Raw genomic sequence first — 20,924 nt, forward strand, 5'->3', positions numbered from 1 at the left:
TAGTTCTTGCATTATTGCTACCTAGTTGGCACTAATTATAATTTAATGTTTTCTTGTTTCCTCATTTCATTCTTAGTAGCTATAGGTTTGCTACTTGTCTCCTTGATGCGTGAATAGTCACAACGTGTTGACTCCATCTTTAATAACGTACTCACTTGATGCATATTCCTATGAATATTTTCTCTTGTAATCATAACTTGCATTTATGATTTTTACTATCGTCTGTAGTTATTACTTTCCTTTCTTATCTGGTTCTGGTTATTTCTCACTCCTTGCTATCATTGTCTGACACTTCATTCTTCATCAATCAATCTTTTTTGATTTACACCTTGTCTAACACATCTGTTCTTTCTTAACGTAGCTAAATTTGATACATCCTTCACTATCTTCCATTTCTTATTCTTTTGCTTCCATAAGCTATCGTGAACTTCACGTCGTTTATTGATCATGATCCTTCACTCACTTACCATTGTCTTAAACGTTTCATTTCACGTTACCTTCGATTATATGGCTAGTACAGATGCCCTTGTTTGCTAATACTACTCATATTCTTATCTTCTTCACCTTCCCTCTAATTACTCTTTTGAGGTTCATTTTGAGTTTCTTATTGACTTTTCAGTCAAAGCTGTCTTTTCTTTACGTCATAATTCCTTATTTATTATAACTTCATAAGAATCTCATATGTTTCTTTAACGTTTATCTATTTCGAGAATCTTTCTCGTTAACTAACTTTTACTTAACTTCTTTCTCATTCTTCAAGGTATCATTTTAATACTAGTTACGATTATTTCTTAGTTTGTCCTTATTCCTTCCTTCCTCTTCTTCTCGAAGTGTTTTCTTAGCACTTATATCATGATTCTAGTTGTCCTTTTAAATAACTTGATTTCTCCGTGCTAGCATCATCTCTTGTCCTTATGACATCGTAACTTCTTAGCTGCAATTCACTCCTTTCTGTTAACGCAACGTATAGTTCATGATGCTGATATTAGTTACTTTACCTAATATCAGTCATATAGCATCATTATCTTTCTTGATTTATTTATATCTCTTCTTCTTTCTACTTCTGTATTCTTCGAACTCTGGTATTATAAGGTTATATATCCTTTAAATATCACTTGATGTTCATCATTCATATTACCATCTTTTCGTCCTTCATACTTTTAATCTCTTTCCTCCAATTATGACTTTGGATTGCTACTTTCTTTATAAAAACAATCGTTATATTCTTCATCCTTGCGTGCTTGTACGTTTCTTTCGCCTAACATAACTCTCTATCATTTCATTCTTCGTTTTATCATAAGGATAAATATTGTATCCTTAAGTATTGCCAGTGCATTGCAGCTCATCTGCATATGCTCTCCGGCGATAAGTCCTTATTCACGTTCTTCTTTAGCTCCACTAGCTTCGTCGCAATAATTATTAACATGGCTTTATTCTGTTATTGGAGCTTCTTTTACAATTTTTATTCTTATTTAATAAGAATCTTTTACTATTTGTCGCAGGGCTTTACATCAGAGTTTACTCACTGAATAAAACGATTTTTAAAACTTCTTTTGGTTGCGCAGCTCTTTCTAAACCACTTTTCATAAATCATTTAAAATCGTTAGTACAATTGTTGCTCAGAGTGATGACATCTCTCATCACCAAGGAGTTGCTCAAAATCGCAGTTTCTTTTTCCATTACAAAGATATGATGCATGATCTAAAATTTTGAAAATCATTCTTTTATGCATTTCTATCGTGATTATGCAATGTCACATGCGATGCCTGAGCACAATTGTACTTTGAAAAATCTTAAAAACTTTCAAAATCTTCATAGAATCGTAAGTCTTACTCTAGATTATACGCTCTGCGACTATTAACGGCTTTCTTTATACTTATTGGGTATATTTCAAATTTTTGTATTGCTGTCATTTTTCTGTCATTTATAGACTGTTCGTCTGTCACATCCCTTTTCTCTCCATATCTCTGACAACTCAATTAAATTCAAAATTTCCTACTGTTGTACTTACCACATCCGTTTCTGCAACATTCTATTCTACGTCATATACAGACGCAGGTACCGATGTTTCACATCGACTTCCTGTAAGCAATCCATTTCTTTCTTCAAGTTCTAAAACGTAATATAGGAATTACATTTGCGATAATTATATGTTGTGACGTTTATTGTATTATTGTTTCTGTAAGTTATATTTATATATATATTCTTTCATTAGGCACGTATTTAATAACAGCGCTTCCTATAGGTTCTCACTTTCTGAGGTATTATCCTAAAGGCAAAACCTATTACTGATATTCTACTATGCAATGCAGCAATTATATAAACACAATAATGCAAACACATAAACACAATACTTAAAGCACGTAAATCACTAATACCTGGAGGTGCCTGGTGCGGAACGTTAGGTTCCCTAATAACTACGCCAGTGTGTCGGCCCCTAATTGTTCTACCGGAGTTTCTTCCACCTCTCTGCACGAAATAGGGGTTGGTTCTAATTCTAGAGGACGTACTGACGTAATCTGGGTGGTACTCACGTCTAAAGTAATAGGGTCGTACCGGATCGCCCGCCCATTCATGCTCTGTTTCAATCCTACGGGCCATTGTAGTAAGTGTGCTGAAATGTTCGTCCACATGCTCATACAGCTCATCAAACTGAGGTCCTAAACCCCTGACATATCTACGATTAATGGTTCTATTGCTTTCGTTCAGATCAGGGACTCCCTCTGCCATCCGCAGAAAATCAGTAGAGTACGCTCCTACAGTCAACTTCCCTCTAGAAAAAGAACGCATCTGCCTTCTAACCTGATTTAAAGCTATTTGCGCCTGACCGTTAGCTATGTCTGCATCTTCCCTCAAATTGCGGTATCTCCGCAGACTTGACCAGAAATAGTCACCTCTGTATTCTTCGACGTCTAACTCATCTAACTCTTCTTCTTCTTCATACTCTTCTTCCTGAGGATCTTCCTCTTCTGCTTCTTCTTCTAATTCTTCTTTTGGATCCTCCTCAGGATCCTCCTCAGGGTCTTCCTCAGGATCTTCTTCAGGATCCTCTTCCGGATCTTCCTCCGGCTCCTCTTCCTCTTCTTCGCTGTATTCTATCTCCGGTGAATGCACTCTAACTCTGCTTCTAGAAGAACTACCTATCTCCGACACAGACATAAAACCATTTTGATATATTTCTGGCGATGCTCCATTATTTGCGTGGAATCCATTCTGATGGACCCCAGACGGTTCGCCTACTTCGTTATGAAACCCGTTTTGAAATATAGGAGGCGCTTCCTCCCGTTCTTCCTCAGCATGCGACTGAGCTCCGTTTTGCCCAGACATGCTGAAAAGAAACAATTTCAAACGTAAGCGACCATCTGAGCCCATTTCACACGCAATCCCAATATCAGTTTATAAAATGTTGTAAACATTTAGCATTTAATCCTGTCGCACGTAATTTATGATCAAATAATCACTTAATTACCTCAATCGTTCGTAATTTGCAAACATATAACCACTTTCTATCTCTTAGCGTAAATAACAAATACTTAATTACCTTAGTCGTCCGTATAAGCTAACACTATTCACTTACTAGCTTAATAGTCATGGTTAGCGCGCGTCATACTACATATTACCAATGCATATATCACACAATAATAGACAACTACGGTCTGACTCTTGCTGCAGTAATTCCTAGGTATACTTACTGACAAAATACTTTCAATCAAACAGACAATCAGACAAATCTAGCAGTGGTAACTGGACCAAACTGCTCTCAAACAAACATTGAAACAAATTTGCAGTGGTAACTGGACCAACTGCTCTGATACCAACATTGTCACGACCCAAAATATTGAGCCGCAACCGGCGCTAGGGAACGGGAGTGGTAGCTCCGGAACCCGTAGCAAGCCTCAAACCACTATTAATTTTTCGCAAATAATATAAACAAACAGCGTAACACAACAGAAGCAAATATATAACATATATAAACATTTACACTAACTGTTATGTTAACCTCGCGGGCTCTAGTTACCGTACCCTGTACGAACTGGCCTCGCGGTACTATATACATCAGTTAGTGTCTCAAAACATCACACCGGCATCTGGGGCCGTGGATCATATACAAAACACACAGCCTATCAAAAAGCATATAAAACGATAACAGCAGTTAATATATACAATAAAAATAAACTGCTGTCTAGGCTACTGTTCTACCGACACAAGACCACTACTGCAGCATTCACAGAAGTCAGAAACTAACATATACAGCTGACTTCTGGACTTCAAAATTTGGCCTCTAGCTAAGTCCACAAGCTAAATACCTGAAAACATCAAAGGTGAGGGGTCAGTATTTGGGAAAATACTGAGTGAGTTGACATTTACTAAGGGTATTAATTTAAAAACATAGCATCGCATTTCAAGAAAACAATAATATAAAACATATAAACATGTATTCGATCCATACGAAACTAATATCCTAGCATGCGACACATTTCTCGAATAATCATTATCATTCAACCCAATCGTAAATATCAATCGCGAGTCTAACTCGCTGGTGGCCCAGCCACTATATACGGGGACTCCAGACTACACTGTAGCCGAGTACTCACTCGTATCAAAAACCCAATCGTAAATATCAATCGCGAGTCTAACTGGCTGGTGGCCCACCCACGTAAATTTTATAATCATCACCAGCTCCCAGTTGTGTCAAGTCATTTCTCAAATGGAAATATATTAGACTGACTCGATACTGGTGATCACACAGTCTATTGACACCCAATAGGTAGCTAATTTCTTCGGATCGCATACTAGTTCTCGTATATAGAAATTAATAAAGCATATAACATTTCGATCAATTATATATAATGCGATGCGTGTAAACAGTATATATATATATCTATACAAAATAACTTTATATATATAATACACGAAAGTAAAGTGCAACTCACAGTGACCGCAATCCAATCAATAATGTGGTCGATGAAATGATATGCCCTCGCTATCCCACGTCTACTGACCTCTCTGCTCTGACACGTCTGATAAATAATTAACGTTTAATGATTAGACGTGAATCTCGTATTCCTATACGTATAACACTTTTAAGTTTTAGGATTTAGTTTTATTTTTAATATTATTTATAATCTCGATATTCCTTAACCATAATTACGATATCTCGAACTCTGTTTCTCGTATTCGAGAAACGTATAATTTCCTTGACATTTCTCGTTATCGTAGCTCACGTAAAACGTTGAGCTAAAACTTTATTTTTTAGTTTATCAGGGTCCTTGATCGTATTTAGGGTCCAATATTCAAAAATATTGAAATCTCATTCAATTAGGGCTAAAAGCCCAATTAGGTCCCTGCGGACCCACTATGTGCGCTCGCACACTTCAGTGTGCGTCCGCACACTTGGGAGTGTGCGTTCGCACACCACAAGTGTGCGTTCGCACACTTGCTCAAGTGTGCGTCCGCACACTGCAAGTGTGCGTTCGCACACCGAGTGCAGCTCCCGCAAAGCCCCGGAAACGTCGTTTCCGGGCTTCCCGTCGTGCTATCACTCCCCATACACGCCAAACACTCCGTTTCCAACAAAACCCGTAACTTTGTTTTTCCAAAAACGCTAAAATCGAGTTTAAATCGATAATTCCAATTTCTAAACTAAAACAGCCCGTATAACTTGAATTCGGCACCAATTCTCGAAATCTTACCTTGATTTGAAGCTAGAGATCGATAAAGCTTTCAATTCCGAAGAGATTGCCGCTTGAATCACTCAATTCGGACGTCGGACGGCGAAACGGCGGCGAAACGATGTAATCGGCGATAACCTTTCCTTTCTCTCGATCCTTCCTCTGATTCTTCATTTCATATTTTCTTTCTTTATATTTCTTGGCTAAAGTGCCACTTTAATCCTTGTTCTTTTTGTTTCTTATCATTTATCCTTTAAACTTTTCTTTTATACGATTTAGTCCATAGCTAAATCGTTAAACTCTTTTATTACGACTTATACGCATTATTTATATCCGATAAATAATACAAAACTCGATATTAACACTTTCCCGTCAAAATTCAATATTTCTATTTTCGACACAAAGTGGCTAAATTACCACTTTGGTCCCTGTACTTTATTTTGGACTTTTCTTAACATTTTTCCTTCTAATTTCAATTCTAATTTTAGAATCGAAATATAACATTAATTTTCTCATAATTTATTTCCTGAAACCGACCTACTTGAAATTTATTTATTTTAATTTATCAAAATCTTTCCGATTTCGCCACTCTGGCTAATCTAAACTGAACACGTGGTCCAATTAGATAATTAGATATTTTGGGGTATTACAAGTGCCTAGTAATCTAGGAGTGGTATTTAGTAATATCTTTATCTTTTTGAAAAGGCAAAATAAGTGTTTTTGCTTATGAATTTTAACATTTTGATGACTTATACATCTCAACTCTTAAAATGTAATTCATCTAAACTAAACTTTTTTTATAAGTAAAAGATACAAACAAATTTATTGTTTTTATAAAAGTACATATCAATTGTTTTACTTTTTTTTTTGGATACAATTAAGCCTTCTTTATTTTCGAATAGAACAGATAATCCCTTTCATCCAACACCATTACAAATACTCGTTAATGACTGACATATCTCTCATAATCATGTAGGAAAAAAGTTCAAAAATAATTTTAATGTTTAAAATATTTACCGAAAATTTGAACAGGTAAGTGTTCAAAAAGTAAGCTAAGAAAGTTTATTGTTTGATTTTTAAATAACGAGAGTTTAATTGTTCAATTTTAAAAGTACAAGAGCACAAATGTGGCCGAAAAATATAAAAAGGTTGATTTGTACTTTTGAGAAAAAATCGAGAGAGTTTTGTACCTTTTGCCTTTTTTTAATATATTACATTAAAACAAAATTAACACTAGTAATTACATCAACAAAATATGAAAGGACATTAAAATTAATTTTTAAGAAAAAATAATCTAATTGATCCATAACTTTTAATGAAAAAAACGATTTTTTTATCTTACTTTTTAGAAATTAATCTAAATATTGTATAAGTCTATTGTTTAAATAATAAAATTATCATAAAATCAATACTTTTATAAATTTGTTTTAATTTATTTATATAAATAATTAAAATTATTAAAAATTATGTATCCATTTCGAGTTTCAGTATTGTCAGTTGTTTAAGGCCGATTAAGAAAAATGAAATTCTAACTATTAGTGGACTCGCCATTTTGGACGCAGAAAATCAGCGGGAGTTTCATTAACACGAGCAGCAGCGGGAGTTTCATTGGCATGAGTAGCTTTTCCCCATCAAACTTCATCAAACTCAAACACAATATTCCAGCAGTCCATACATTTTTTTTACAGCAGATTATGGAATTCTAAAGCTCTTTCAGGAGTGCAGTTTTTCGTCTGGCTGCTTCATAAAGACATAATTGCTTCAAATTATTCCTCTTAACATTAATGAAGAAGGTAATCATTGTTTGAATTGCTTACCAGAAGTGGAAACAAAATTACATATCATTTTGCATTGCCCTCTCTTGTGGAGTTTCTGGTGCCATATCCTTCGTCAATTGAAAGTGAATGCTTGGACTTTTCCGTTGGATATAAAAAGTTTTTATAATCAATGGATGGTTTTGGTAGCGGAAATATAAAGATCTTTGGGAGTTGATTTGGTTTACTGGCATATGAGAGGTTTGAAAAGCTCGGAATAGAAAGGTGTTTCACAACGAGATTACGGATTATCATATTTAGTCTTCGTTTGTATTAGCAAGAGTGTGATTTCTTATAAATATCACAACTCTTCTTTTGTTTACGATAGTAATGGCTAATAATCACCCATGGACCCTGACTTTAGGGGTACCTTACGACAAACCCCCTGATAAAAAAAACGATCAGTAAACCCCCTGATCTTTATGGCGGCGCTCGTTAAACCCCTTATGAACGAAAATACTCCTGGCGTCGTCATTTCTAGTCAACTGACAGTCTTTAAAAAAAAATTGGCAGGCGCCACGTCACCTGCCACGTCACCAAACTATCATAAAAAAATTAAAACACCCAAAATATCCTAAGTTTAATTAAAAAAAATTCACCCAACCCAACCCAAACCACTCAGTCAACCCGACCGCCGCCACCCAACCACCGCCATCTGCCGCCGGAATCCAGTCATCTTCTCCGACTTGTTCTTCAACCATCTGCCGCGGTCTCCGGTCATCTTCTCCGTTCTTCATGAACAGCTCGTTCATGAAGAATCGTTCTTCATAAACGACATGTTCAGAAGAACATATCTGTTCAAATATGCTACTCTCACCATCATCAATTTTCATCAAATAATCGTCGGCCAATTTGCATAACTATGGACATTCATTTGGATCTAAAAGACCCAATTGCCTAGCTGCACAAATGACAATTATCAGACTAAAATTAACCCATTAATCAAACAACAAGGACTAAATGCAGGCCCAACCATAAGTGGGGAAACATAACCAAAAGGGTATTGGATTAATCCAGCTGCAGTAACCAAATTTATTAGTGAAATTGATAGTGGAGGTTGACCAGAAGTGAAATCAAATTGTTGATAAACTGAGAAATAGAAAATTTAGGAGATGATAAAATGTCAATGGAAGCCGAAATTTGATTGTCAAGCACATCATCTGGAGATCTGTTCCTCAAGAACAAATCCTGTTCTTGAGGCATATCCTATTCTTGAGACTGATATGTTCTTCAACGAAAAACAGACTCAGATGGGTATGTTCTTCGTTAAAGAACAGACTGAGGATGACCGAAAAATTTTCCAGTCATCTCGAAAAAGATGAATGGAAAATTTTCTGGTAGTGGTTGGAGTGGCGGCGGTGGTTGGGCTGGTTATTGTCATTAACCAAGTGGTTATTGGGTTGATTTGTTTTTTTTTTTGTCTTTTTCTAAATTAAATTAGTCGTATTTTGGGTGTTTGAAATTTTTAAGGTATTTCGCTGACGTGGCAGCTGACGTGGCGCCGTTAGATTTTTTTTAAGAATGACAGTTGACTGAAAAAGACGGCGCTAGGGGTATTTTCGTCATATTTGGGGTTTAAGGGGTTTAGGTGGCCCACAAAAATCAGGGGGTTTACTGATCGTTTTTTTTTATCAGGAGGTTTGTCGCAAGGTACCCCTAAAGTCAGGGGCCATGGGTGATTATTAGCCGATAGTAATGGTGTTTGTAGGAGTCTGGACTTTTTCTCGATTTGTCGGGTTTGTACCTCCTTTTTTTGCCTTCGACACCTAGTGGGTGTGCTAATTCATTTATCATTTATCCAAAAAAAAAAACTATTTACGCAATTAAATTCTATCTTTGTTAAAAAAATATTATTTTATATTTTTAGTAAATAAAATTTATAAATGTTAGTGAATTTGTTAGTAAAATACGGTAATGATTTTCTAAATATCTTATTAAATTTAAAATATATTTTAAAAATTTATATCACCGGTTATAACTGTTAAGCGAGGTAAAATAAATAAAAGATTTCAAAAAATTAAGGCTAATTCCCTGAAAAACCCTCCACCTTTCAATCCCCCTTCGTTTGCACCATCACCTTTTAAAATTCTCAATTTTACCTCAATTTCGACCTTTCATTTTCAATTGCATATTCAAAGTACTTAATTGGCCTCTTTTTACTGAAAAAAATTAAAATCAGTACTTTGTATTTCAATAAATATTCTAAATAGTACCCAATGTTATAATATAAACAAAAAAATCATCTTCTCTAAAAATTAAATCTAATTAATCTTAATTTTTCTAATACAAATTTTAATTATTACAAATTTACATTATCTTCTTCATTCCTCTTGTCAATTTCTTGCCGCCCATCGTCACCACTGCCGCCCACATCATCACCGTCGCCGCCCAATCATTACCACCACTATCAACTAACAAAGACACGTTCAAATACACAAAAACACAAACATGCCCAAACTCAGTAATTTATATTCATTCAAATCATAAAACACACCAAAAATCACAAACCCAAATACCAAAAATTAATTGTTATAATTACCAGCATAATCAAAATCGAAACCCAGTAAATTAATTTTTGTTCCTTTTCCCTACATAGAAGGGACAATCTTCTATCACCGCTGCATCAATCTTCCTCCACCGCTGCATCAATCATTCGTCGCTGGAGAAAACGAGAAGGCAGCTTTGGGGATGGATCAGCTGTTTTTGTTGTTGTTGCTGAAAGACGACTGGCGATTATTTCTCCTGGAGGACGACGGTGGCCACCGCTGCTGCTACTAGAAGACGTGGTTCAACCCGTCATGACTGTTGTTGCTATTGGCGGCGGTTTTGTTGCTAGATGCAGCTGGGGGTGATGGCGACGGCAAGGACAAATAGGTGTGGGCAAGGAGGCGACGCTGGTAAGATGAAGATGATGATGCCGGCGGTTGTTGGGTGAGTGGAGAAGATGGTGATGTCATCCGCGATACTTAGATGGATGAGGAAGAAAATGGTGACTGGAGTTTGAGAATGGAGAAGAAGCTAATAGTTTTAATGGTTTTAGGGTTTTAATGGTTAAAGTGATTTTTTTGTTTATATTTTAACATTGGGTATTATTTAGAATATTTATTTGAAATGTAAAGTATTGATTTGAACTTTTTCCAGTGAAAAGAGGTCAATTTAATAATTTAAGAGTGCAATTGAAAATGAAAGATTGAAATTGGGGTAAAATTGGGGATTTTAAAAGGTGAGGGTGCAAACGAAGGGAGATTGAAAGGTGGGGGTTTTTTCAGAGGATTAGCCAAAAATTAAAAATGATTAATATTTACAATTTTCATGAATGCATTTACTTTGTGGGCAAATTAGTCATAAACTTGCATATTATGGACAATTAGCCCCATTTTGGCAATTTTCCCCATAAACTTGTAAATTATTTGTCCCTAAATTGGCAATTTGCCCCATAAAATTTTAAGCTAATTTTTTAAAATGGGGCGAATTGCCCATAATATACAAGTTCATGACTAATTTGCCCATAAAGTTAATTTATGTGTTAATTGCCCAGTGCTTAAAAGTTGGGGGGCAAATTGCCACTTAAGTCAGTTTTTTTTAGAGAACTTTTAAGAATTTAGATGGTAGAAGAGGTATCTGGTGTAAAATTTGTTAATAGCAGTACACTTATATAGCCATCAGCCAACAAAGAACAGGGGTGTCTGTATCTAAGAAAAATGACTTCAAATTCCACCAAGTTATCCTCTTTAGGACCAAAGCACAGCATAAATTTCAATCACACCACTCAAAACACCACCAAAAATGCACCAATTCACATAAAACTACCACCTCTTCGAACCCCAAATCCACACACCACTACCAGTAACCCCATAAACCATTGCACCCCAAAGAAAAATAATAACTCAAGCTCAGACATTTTGAGGTTAATGGACTGCCTAAAACTCCCAGTACCATCCGACATCTATACTTCACTTATCAAAGAATGCACACTCAAATCCGACCCCTCTGAAGCTCTCCATTTGCACTCTCACCTCAGCAACCAGACCAACTTCCAACTCAACTCACCTCTGCTCCATCGCCTGCTTTTAATGCACATCTCATGTGGGCAAATGGACATTGCACTTAACCTGTTCGATAAAATGCCGCGGAGGAAAGATTTTGTTTCTGCGGCTATTATTATCGTGGGCTGCTTTAATATCGAGAGATATGAATTGGGTCTTAGTGTTTTTGTTGATATGTTAGTGGAAGGTAATGTTTGTGATTTTATGTTTAGGTCCCCTGTTTGGGTAATTGTTGTGGTTAGTGTTATTAATGCTTGTGTGAATAGTAGGGAAATGGAGTTTGGAAGGCAGTTACATGGATTGTTATTAAAGTTAGGTGTTACAGATGAGTTTTTGGTTTATGTTTCGCTTATGGAATTCTATGGTAAATTCGGGTGTTTAGAGAGTGCGAATTCTGTGTTTAATAAGCTTCATTGTCATAATACTGTCACTTGGACTGCTAAGATAGTGAACAGTTGTAGAAATGGACTTTTCTGTGAGGTGATAAAGGATTTTGAGGAGATGGGGAACGCGGGAATTGAGAGGAATAGTTTTACATTTTCTAGTGTATTAAGGGCGTGTGCTCGGATGGATGATGGTGGAAACTGTGGTAAGCAAGTTCATGCCTTTGCTCTGAAGCTTGGGCTGTATACGAACACTTTTGTGCAGTGTGGATTAGTTGACATGTATGGGAAGTGTGGATTAATTCGGGATGCAAAATTGGTTTTTGAATTGATCAATGACAAAACAAATACTGCATGTTGGAATGCGTTACTTATGGCTTATGTTCGGAGTGGGTTGTTTATTGAGGCAATTAAACTTATGTATGAGATGGAAGCTGCTCAAATACATGTCAAGGAATCACTAATCAATCATGTTAAGATTGGCTGTGCTAATGAATTGTGGGAGCAGAACTAGCGTAGTTAAAATAGTTGCAAGCAATTGGTGTCACTTCCTGCTGTTTTTTCATCCTTACATGGCTGCTTTCGATACATCAGATGATAAAGAGGTAACTGCTCACCCTATTTTATTTGTATTGTTTCAGTTGAACAAATGAAAATATTGATCCTGTTAATATGTACCCTGAGAGTTTAAAGGACCAGAAACATTTATGAGATTTTATAGCTATTATGTATATGTCTGAGTACTGAATGGTCCTGGACTCCTTGTAGAGTTTTATGTGCACATACATTGAAGTAGTTAGCTCATTTTCTAGAGATTTATATATGTTTCAACAATGAGAGAATATTTTGATCATATCTAGATTGCCTTTTCTGTCCCTTTGTATTTGTAGTCATCGCATTCATTTAGTACTCCGAAAATACATTAATGAATAAAAGAAGCATATTTTACAATAGTGCTAATAATTTGAAATTGTAATTGGGATGTAAATGGGTTTCTTAATGCTGCCTAATGATTAGAAAAGGATTAAAAGAAAGAAAACCATTAAACGAGGATAATGTTTTAGATTAACAGATATGTGCCAAATTTGAACCCCATTATATTCTACTTTTTGTGCATCCAACTAAATAATAGGCAAATTGCTTAGAACTTTGGCCATATTTGGTTGATGGAACAGGTACAGAATGGAATATATGTTCCGCATAAAATGACTATTCTTTACTTTGGTTTATAGAATAGCTATTCTATAGAATTGCTATTCCATGATTTTGTGGAATAAACACTCCTCTTAAAAAGTAAATAGAACATTTCATGAACCAAACATGGTCTTTGAGGCATGTCAGTGTGCCACTTTACTTCCGAAGATTAGGAAAAAAATAGTATTTTGAATAATACTCAATCTTGCTGATTTGGATTGACCTTGTAAATTTCCTATTTACCGTGCTTTTAATGATTTTTAAAAAATTTGGATCTTCGCATTCAGAAAACATACTTTGAGTTTTCTACTTTGGAACTCTTCTAATTTTTCTTGGGTTTTTGCTTGATCTGTGCCTATGGGACTTTTTAAATTACCAATTTGTGCCTATTTCAAAATAATTCCCAATTTAGTGCCTGGGACCACGCAATCCGCGATATAAAATCGCGGATTGCATGGTGATCCGCGATTTTAAATCGCGGATGGGGTTAATTATGTTGATTATTTTGTTAATCAACATAGTCGATAGCAATCCGCAATTGTATATTGCGGATTGTTTGTAAATAAAAACAGTTGCAGAAAGTCATTGAAACTGTAGTTGGTTTGGTGGTAGAATGCCTTGAATGGTTTTTTGTCTTGAAAGGGTCACAAGTTCGAGTCCACTATATAACAAATTAACAATCATTTATTTTTTTAATCTCTTTTTTTTAATAAAAGCTAAAATACTTGCTTTTGTATTAATTACGTTTTTTTCCCTAATGAAAGCTAAAACTAACTATTTTTCATTTTTTTAAGTAATATATAAATAAAAACTATTTATGTTATATTAATAATTTTTTAATTAAAGAAAAAAAATTATAAAAATCAAACAAAATTCATTTTACGGTCCTAATTTTAAATTAAAAATTAATTTTTAAAAAACATCAAATTGTAATTGATTTTAAATGTCAAATATTAAATTTATAATTTTCTATCAATTTTATAAAAGCATCAAATTGAATTTAGATGTCAAAAATTAATTTTATAATTTTATATCAATTTTAGAAAAACATCAAATTGATTTTAAATGTCCAATATTAATTTTTTCAATTTTATATCAATTATATAGAAACATCAATTAAATTGAGATTAGATTAGGGCATAAACTAAATTAAAATTAATAAATTGTGTATTTTTTAATTTAAAATTAGGACCGTAAAATAAATTTAATTTGATTTTTTATAATCTTTTAAAGAAAGTGAAAAACAGTTAGTTTTAATTTTTATCAGAAAAAAAGTGATTAATACAATAGCAAGTATAACTTTTAGTTATTATTAAAAAAACAAGACTAAAAAAATAAATGGTTATTAATTTGTTATCAAGTGGATTTGAACCTATGACCCTTTCAACTTTCAAGGCAAAATAGATAGCAAGTCAATATACCACCAAACCAAGGATAATTTCTGTTATAATTTTGCAACCAATCCGCAATGTACAATCGCGGATTGCACTAAACAGGGGTTAAATTCTGGTTAACCCCATCCGCCATTTAAAATTGCGGATCACCATGCAATCCGCGATTTTATATCGCGGATTGCGTGGTCCGAGGCACTAAATTGGGAATTATTTTGAAACAGGCACAAATTTGTAATTTGAAAGGCCCCGTAGACACAAATCAAGCAAAAACCCATTTTTCTTTATATATTTTCTTTGTTGGCAGTCTTATTGTTCTCCATCTTTCATAATTCTTGTAGAATAAGGATAATTACTATAACTTGGCTAGTTTTTGTAGGGCTTTTTGTACTGAGATTCTGAGTATTTGATTGCAAGGTGTATTCTGTTTCTTTTCCTTTTCTTTAATAACTATACTATTTTGTTAAGTATTTTTTGTTTTGATGTCTCTTCTAGTGAAACTTTGTTGAAGAATAATTTTGCTAATTCTAGTGCACTGGTGCCAGGTGGGATGATGGTGGGAACTGGAAAGTGTTGCAAACGTGTCCACGCCACTGCCAACATGTTCGGGTGGAATCAAATACTTTTCCGTAAAATGGTCATGTGGCTGAGATAATTATCGGTAAGTTATAAGTATTCAAAATATATCTTTGAAATTCTGATTGATTTAGGAAATATTTGAAATTAATATAACTTTTATTATGAGAGATCTTTTGACAAGTAAATTTTAAATAGAATTGAAACTATAGTTCAAATTAGATTTTTTTTTTATTTTTGTTGTGACCAAATATTATTTACAATGTATGCCAATACTATATACTGATAGAGAATTAGAATTTCAGAACATAATGTGTGATATATGAGGTACCTTTAATTGACACGTTTCTATCTCTTTTGGATTATTTTTTATTTAGATTTGTGCTAATTATTAGTATTATGTTTTAAAAATATTTTCAAATTTTATTTATGGAGTGTTTTTCCACATATTTTGAATTTCTTTTATAAGTAATTAATGAATGACCTCAATTTCATTGCCGAATCATATAAATTTATAATATTATTTAGGGTTAATTGCAAATTAATACACGAACTTTACCCTAATTTGCAATTACAACACGAACTTTGAAACTTGGCAACTTAATACACCAACTTTTAATTTTTTGGCAAATTAGTACACCGACCAATCTTACAACAACACTTGGCTGTATATGACAAGGTCCACGTTAGTGTTTTTCCAGTTTGGTGTATCAATTCGCCAAAAAATGAAAATCGGTGTACCAATTTGCCAAGTTTTAAAGTTCGTGTTGTAATTGCAAATTAGGGTAAAGTTTGTGTATTAATTTGCAATTAACCCTATTATTTACTATTTTTGTATTATTTGTTTGACAAATTAATTTGTAAAGAATATCCTACTATGTAATTTGTCCCGCTTTGCATATCAATTTCGACAATAACAATTCGTAAACATAATCTCAATTTTGTTACAAAGGTAAGACTAGTCATAGTCGGTGTTTTAAAAACCGGACTGGTGACACAATGGCCACCAGTTCAACCGAATGAACCACCGGTTGAGCCAGTTAAAAAATAATAATTCTATGTATGTGCAAATCATGCAAATAGAAGTCTACTAAATGCAGCAGGATTTTTCTGCAGACTGCACAGTGGCAAATGACTTGGTGGAGCTGGATGATGACGATGATGATTCGGGTGATGACACTGGTAGGTGGTGGTGGTGGAGTTCGACTATCTAATATATTAAAAAGGTAAGTTCTGCATCCTCATACTAATTTAATTATCTGTCAAAGTTTTAATATTAAAGTTACTTATTTAAAAACCTTAATTTGTTGATTGATTTGCCGCTGAAGTAGATATCAAATGATGACTAGTTATTTGTACACTTACAAATGGATTTTTGCTTGTTCTGTCAGTGGACTGAATTCTACATAATACGAGTCTCAATTACTTGGGTTTTTGATATTTGGGTGCCTCAAAGGCACCCAAAAATCCAATATAGTGCCTCTTCTGGAATTAATTCCAGAAGAGTGCCTGGGACCACGTGGTCCGCATTCTAGGAATGCGGACCACGTGGTGGTCCGCATTCCTAGAATGCGGACCACATTAATCACCTGATTAATATATAATCAGGTGATTAATGCATGTTCCGCATTCTAGGAATGCGGAACATGCTTCCCCAATGATTGGGGAGACAGTTTTGTCTCCCCAATCATTGGGGCAGCAATGATTGGGCACTAAAATGCCCAATCATTGCTGATTATTAAATTTTTAAAAATAAAAAATTGTTTAAATAATTATAAACTAAAAATTAATATAAAATAATTTTATTTTATTTAACTAATGATTTTAACAGACGATATTGACTAATGATTTTAACAGACGATACTGAATTTAACAAACGCTTAGAAATAAACGACAAAATTTAACAGACGATATAAATATTTATTTTATTTAACTAATGATTATAACAGACACTGATAACAAAATAACAATTATAACACACGAATATAATATACATAATATAGTAAACATACAACATATACTAAAATACAAAAATCGATAAATAAAGAAAAATATGAAATCTAATCCTCATATCTACGAGTCCTCGGTCTCTGTACCCTCAAACCGTGAGTCTCTCGTCGGTGCCGCGAGCTGTCTGTGATCGAGTGAAACTGTCTGGGTACCGGAGGGCTCTCGCCGCTGTCGGATGCGTCCTCGTCCTGAGCTGAATGCTGAACGTCTGCTGCTGGTGGTGCAGTACCGGTCTCCTCCTGTGTGGGCGGTAGAAGTCTAAAAGATGGAGGTGTGAGATCCGGTCGTGATAAAAGCTCCTCGTACGCCTCTGAACCGATCTCCGGACCGAATAACCATGACTCTGATAGTGTAAAATGTAGCTGTGATGGATCCTGGGCCTGGTGAGAAGAAGATGGCCGCGAATGTGACGTCGACGGCTGATCATCCGAAGGCATCGTGGGACGGTAACACTGATCGAAAGACGTGAACGGCTGAGCATCTGTATATGGCGCTGGACGGTAATACTGATCTGATGCAGCAAACGGCGGTGGTGTGGTCTGCTGAAACGGAGACGCCGGTGGTGTGGCCTGCCGGAACTGAGACGCCGTCGGTGTGGCCTGCTGGAACTGAGACGCCGGTGGTGTGCCCAAAGAAGTGGTATATGCTGTATGTCCGTACGACGGCTCAAAAAACGGCATCGACGAAGGCGGGACCTGATACGATGATACCTGGGGTCCCTGAAATACAAAGTTAAAAACGCAACATTTAAAATATATATTTAACTACGAGTTAAAAAGCAATAAATTAAATTATAAATGACATGAAACCTGTGGGAAATAGGTCTGATGCCACGGAGGCTGTGATGCTGAAGTGGAAGTGGAACCGTAGTACTGAGTCGGGCCATAGTACTCCCCCCGTCTGTCTGTAGTGGCTGTAGGATCGAAGTGGAAGTAGACCGGTGGGGGGATAGGGTCTGCCGGGCGCTCGCGAGGCGGGGCGACTCTAGGCTGCCGTCTACGCGCTCCCCTGATGTGAGCTAGATCGATGGTCAGGGGAGGAAGAGGAGGTAGTACGTAAGCCGGAACTGCTGGCTCTGGTGGGGGCAGTGTGACGTCACGGCGCTCCTCTCCGTAAGCTAATTGAGAACTGCGTGCAGCAGTCCCAATCCTAGACGCACGCGCGTCTCTCTGAAGGGCGATCACGTGGTCCCAGGCACTCTTCTGGAATTAATTCCAGAAGAGGCACTATATTGGATTTTTGGGTGCCTTTGAGGCACCCAAATATCAAAAACCCCAATTACTTGTTCTGTCTCTGTACCCTTATTGCATAATCATTTATTTGAGGTCTTCTTAACAGAATATCTGGTTTCTAATCACTTTCCTTTTCTGCTTCTTTATGCAATTGCATCACTTCTATTAGTGACTTAGTTTTGCAAGTGACCCCACTTGATATTTTGTGATATTTCTGTCTCTGTAAAAAGTGATCCTATTCAGAAGGTGAACTTGGCAAAACTAGGAACAAAATAGTTACATAAGTACTAAAAGTACTGCATGCAATTCAACCTTTGTGAGTGTGTTACTTAGCTATTCCTCTTATTTTATATAAATGCATTAAGAAGTGTGGTAGAACATCCTAGGGAGAATGAAGTATATGAAGATAACAACTTTGATACAAGTAGTGGATGTGGAATTGTGGATCTCACTAATATTAATAAACCTTTTGTCGTTAGTGGCAGTGAGTTCCACAAAATGAAGAAGCAAATAGTTCGGACGGCGATGCCGTACATATGCCAATGTGGGCTTAGCTTGAATGGCTAAGCATCTCTAAATGCGTCGAGAGGTTGTGGGTTCGAACTATGCATTGGTAACTAACAACTAACAATTGAGACTCTAAGAGTCGATTATCATCTTTGACAAAAAAAAAAGAGACCGTGCATATCAACAGCAATGTCAATCACCCCCATTTTTTAAATTTTTTTGGGTAAATTTATTATAAAGTCCTTATACTATTAGCTTTTGTTTCACTTGATCCTTAACAATTTTTTTATATTTAAGTGGTCCTTTAACTATTTAGTTTGTATACTTATGATCCGTTTGTGGATGAAACTAAAAAAAAACATTATCTTTTTAATTGCATAAAACAACTATGTTTCTATGCTTAAAAGTATAATATATGTACAAAATAGATAGTTAAAATTTACTTAAGTGTAAAAAGTTTATTAAGCATCAAGTGAAATAAAAAGTAATTGTACAAGAACTTCATGATGAGTTTAGTCAATTTTATTTGATAATTTCCAACTCTAATTTTAAAATTGAGTTAATAATTACAGCTCTTGTATTCAACTTTAAGATCTTTTATTTAAATTGGGCTTTTTATTTTGGGCTTCACAAAATAAAATGGGCTTAAGACATAAATTTACACTATATGTAAAGATTTTTTTACATTTAATATGGGAATAGGTGATTTTATCCCCACATATTCGAGACAACATTCCATCTTGCAAAAATTACGGGTCATTCTTTTTTTTTTCTTTGATAAATATCTTTTTACTTTTTAAAAATACGGTTTCCAATCTAGCTATTAAACGTAAGATATTTGTGCTTATTTTTCTAACTCACAAATTAACAAACTCTAGATTTTCAAAATCACATTCAATTTTAAAGAAAGCGGCAATGGGTGGTGGCGCGGGTGTGATTGGACGGTGGTTCTTCTGTTGCCGGTGGAGAGGAAAAGAAGAAAGAGGATCCAATTAGAAGAAAGGCTGGTGACTCATCTCTTAGAGGCCGCGACGATAAAACCAAGGAGGTTTGAGAGGGCATCGATTTTTCCAGCGATGTCAAGGTTTAGGTGGGTGAAGACGATGGAACACATCACACGGCTGACGATTAATCTCGTTGCATTTGAGATGTTTGATTGCCTGATGTAGCCGACTCGTACTAATCCTATTTGGTGTTGCGGTCCTTTTTGGGTACGAAAGTATAACAGTCTCGGGCTTCTGGTTAGTGTACAAGGTTTATGTGGGTGAAGAAAAACACGCGGGTGATTGTTATGACCAGAATCAATAATGAAATTGTATAAATTGGAAGGGAAAATAGAAACTGATGCAAAAAAGAAAAGATTTATTTTCTTGTGGCAATGATGTAAATTTGTTTGGTTTATTTTATAGGTGTAGATTGGTGTTGGTTAACCAATGATTTACTAATTGTATACCAATAAATTTATATTTAGTATGCTGTTAGTAAACCTGCTAACCTTATAATAAAATTTATTTTGAATGTATCATTAATAAATTGGTAGTAAACCGTTGGTAAACTTGAATTGTGAATTGTGTATTCAATAAATTTATTTTTAATATACCGTTATTAAGCCGTGAGTAAACCATTTATAAACTAATAGTTAATATATCACTAGTAATTTTTTTTTTGAGAGGAATCCCTAGTAAATTTTTAATAACCCTGATTTGTTCATTTAACATGTAACTTTTTTTAATATTACTGTTGGTAACCTGTTAGTGTACTGTTGGTTACCAAACTGTATTTTTGAGAATAAAAAGGTATTTTTGCAAAAAAAAGTACAAACTGTGTTTTTCAAAAAAAAAAAATTGACCATGTATTTTTGAAAATATTTTACCCTTTTATGGGTATGTCAAAAAATTCTTATGAAAAACATTAGTGGCCTAAATGAGCCATTCAAAAACGTTAAGAGCATATATACACCTTTTTGAACTATAAGGAGATAGATGACCTTTACCCCAAACGTTAAGGGTAATATATGACCTTTTTCCTTTAATAAATTAAATTTATTAAGCCATTATATTTTATTATTTTTATTTATAATTGTGTTAAGATTAGTTTAA

The 20,924-nt window shown here is 34.9% G+C and overlaps 2 protein-coding genes and 1 long non-coding RNA gene across 6 annotated transcripts; 1 reads left to right on the forward strand and 2 right to left on the reverse strand.

The window, feature by feature from the left end:
- Positions 1 to 9,730: 9,730 nt before the first annotated feature.
- On the reverse strand, positions 9,731 to 10,546 carry LOC126682866 (uncharacterized). The gene is made up of 2 exons (XR_007641536.2): positions 10,026 to 10,546; positions 9,731 to 9,897 (listed from the first exon to the last, which is right to left on the reverse strand). It is a non-coding gene; the product is annotated as an uncharacterized LOC126682866 (long non-coding RNA).
- Positions 10,547 to 11,134: 588 nt separating this feature from the next.
- Positions 11,135 to 20,241, forward strand: LOC126682904 (pentatricopeptide repeat-containing protein At1g31790). Of its 4 annotated transcripts, none has more exons than XM_050378668.2 (4): positions 11,135 to 12,520; positions 15,046 to 15,161; positions 16,193 to 16,302; positions 18,562 to 20,241. In XM_050378668.2, exon 1 carries the CDS (start codon positions 11,188 to 11,190, stop codon positions 12,427 to 12,429), a length of 1,242 nt encoding a protein of 413 aa, XP_050234625.1. In that variant the 5' UTR covers positions 11,135 to 11,187; the 3' UTR covers positions 12,430 to 12,520; positions 15,046 to 15,161; positions 16,193 to 16,302; positions 18,562 to 20,241. The 4 variants fall into 4 exon arrangements, with proteins under 4 accessions (XP_050234625.1, XP_050234626.1, XP_050234628.1 ...); XM_050378669.2 differs by having other exon boundaries at positions 18,798 to 19,223; XM_050378671.2 differs by having other exon boundaries at positions 18,804 to 19,223.
- On the reverse strand, positions 17,033 to 19,031 carry LOC126681964 (extensin-like). Its single transcript, XM_050377519.1, has 4 exons — positions 18,998 to 19,031; positions 18,733 to 18,881; positions 17,896 to 18,288; positions 17,033 to 17,805 (listed from the first exon to the last, which is right to left on the reverse strand). Exons 1-4 carry the CDS (start codon positions 19,029 to 19,031, stop codon positions 17,137 to 17,139), a joined length of 1,245 nt encoding a protein of 414 aa, XP_050233476.1. The 3' UTR covers positions 17,033 to 17,136.
- Positions 20,242 to 20,924: the final 683 nt, after the last annotated feature.

This window comes from Mercurialis annua, linkage group LG5 (genome assembly GCF_937616625.2).
Source record: "Mercurialis annua linkage group LG5, ddMerAnnu1.2, whole genome shotgun sequence".
Taxonomy (NCBI): domain Eukaryota; kingdom Viridiplantae; phylum Streptophyta; class Magnoliopsida; order Malpighiales; family Euphorbiaceae; genus Mercurialis; species Mercurialis annua.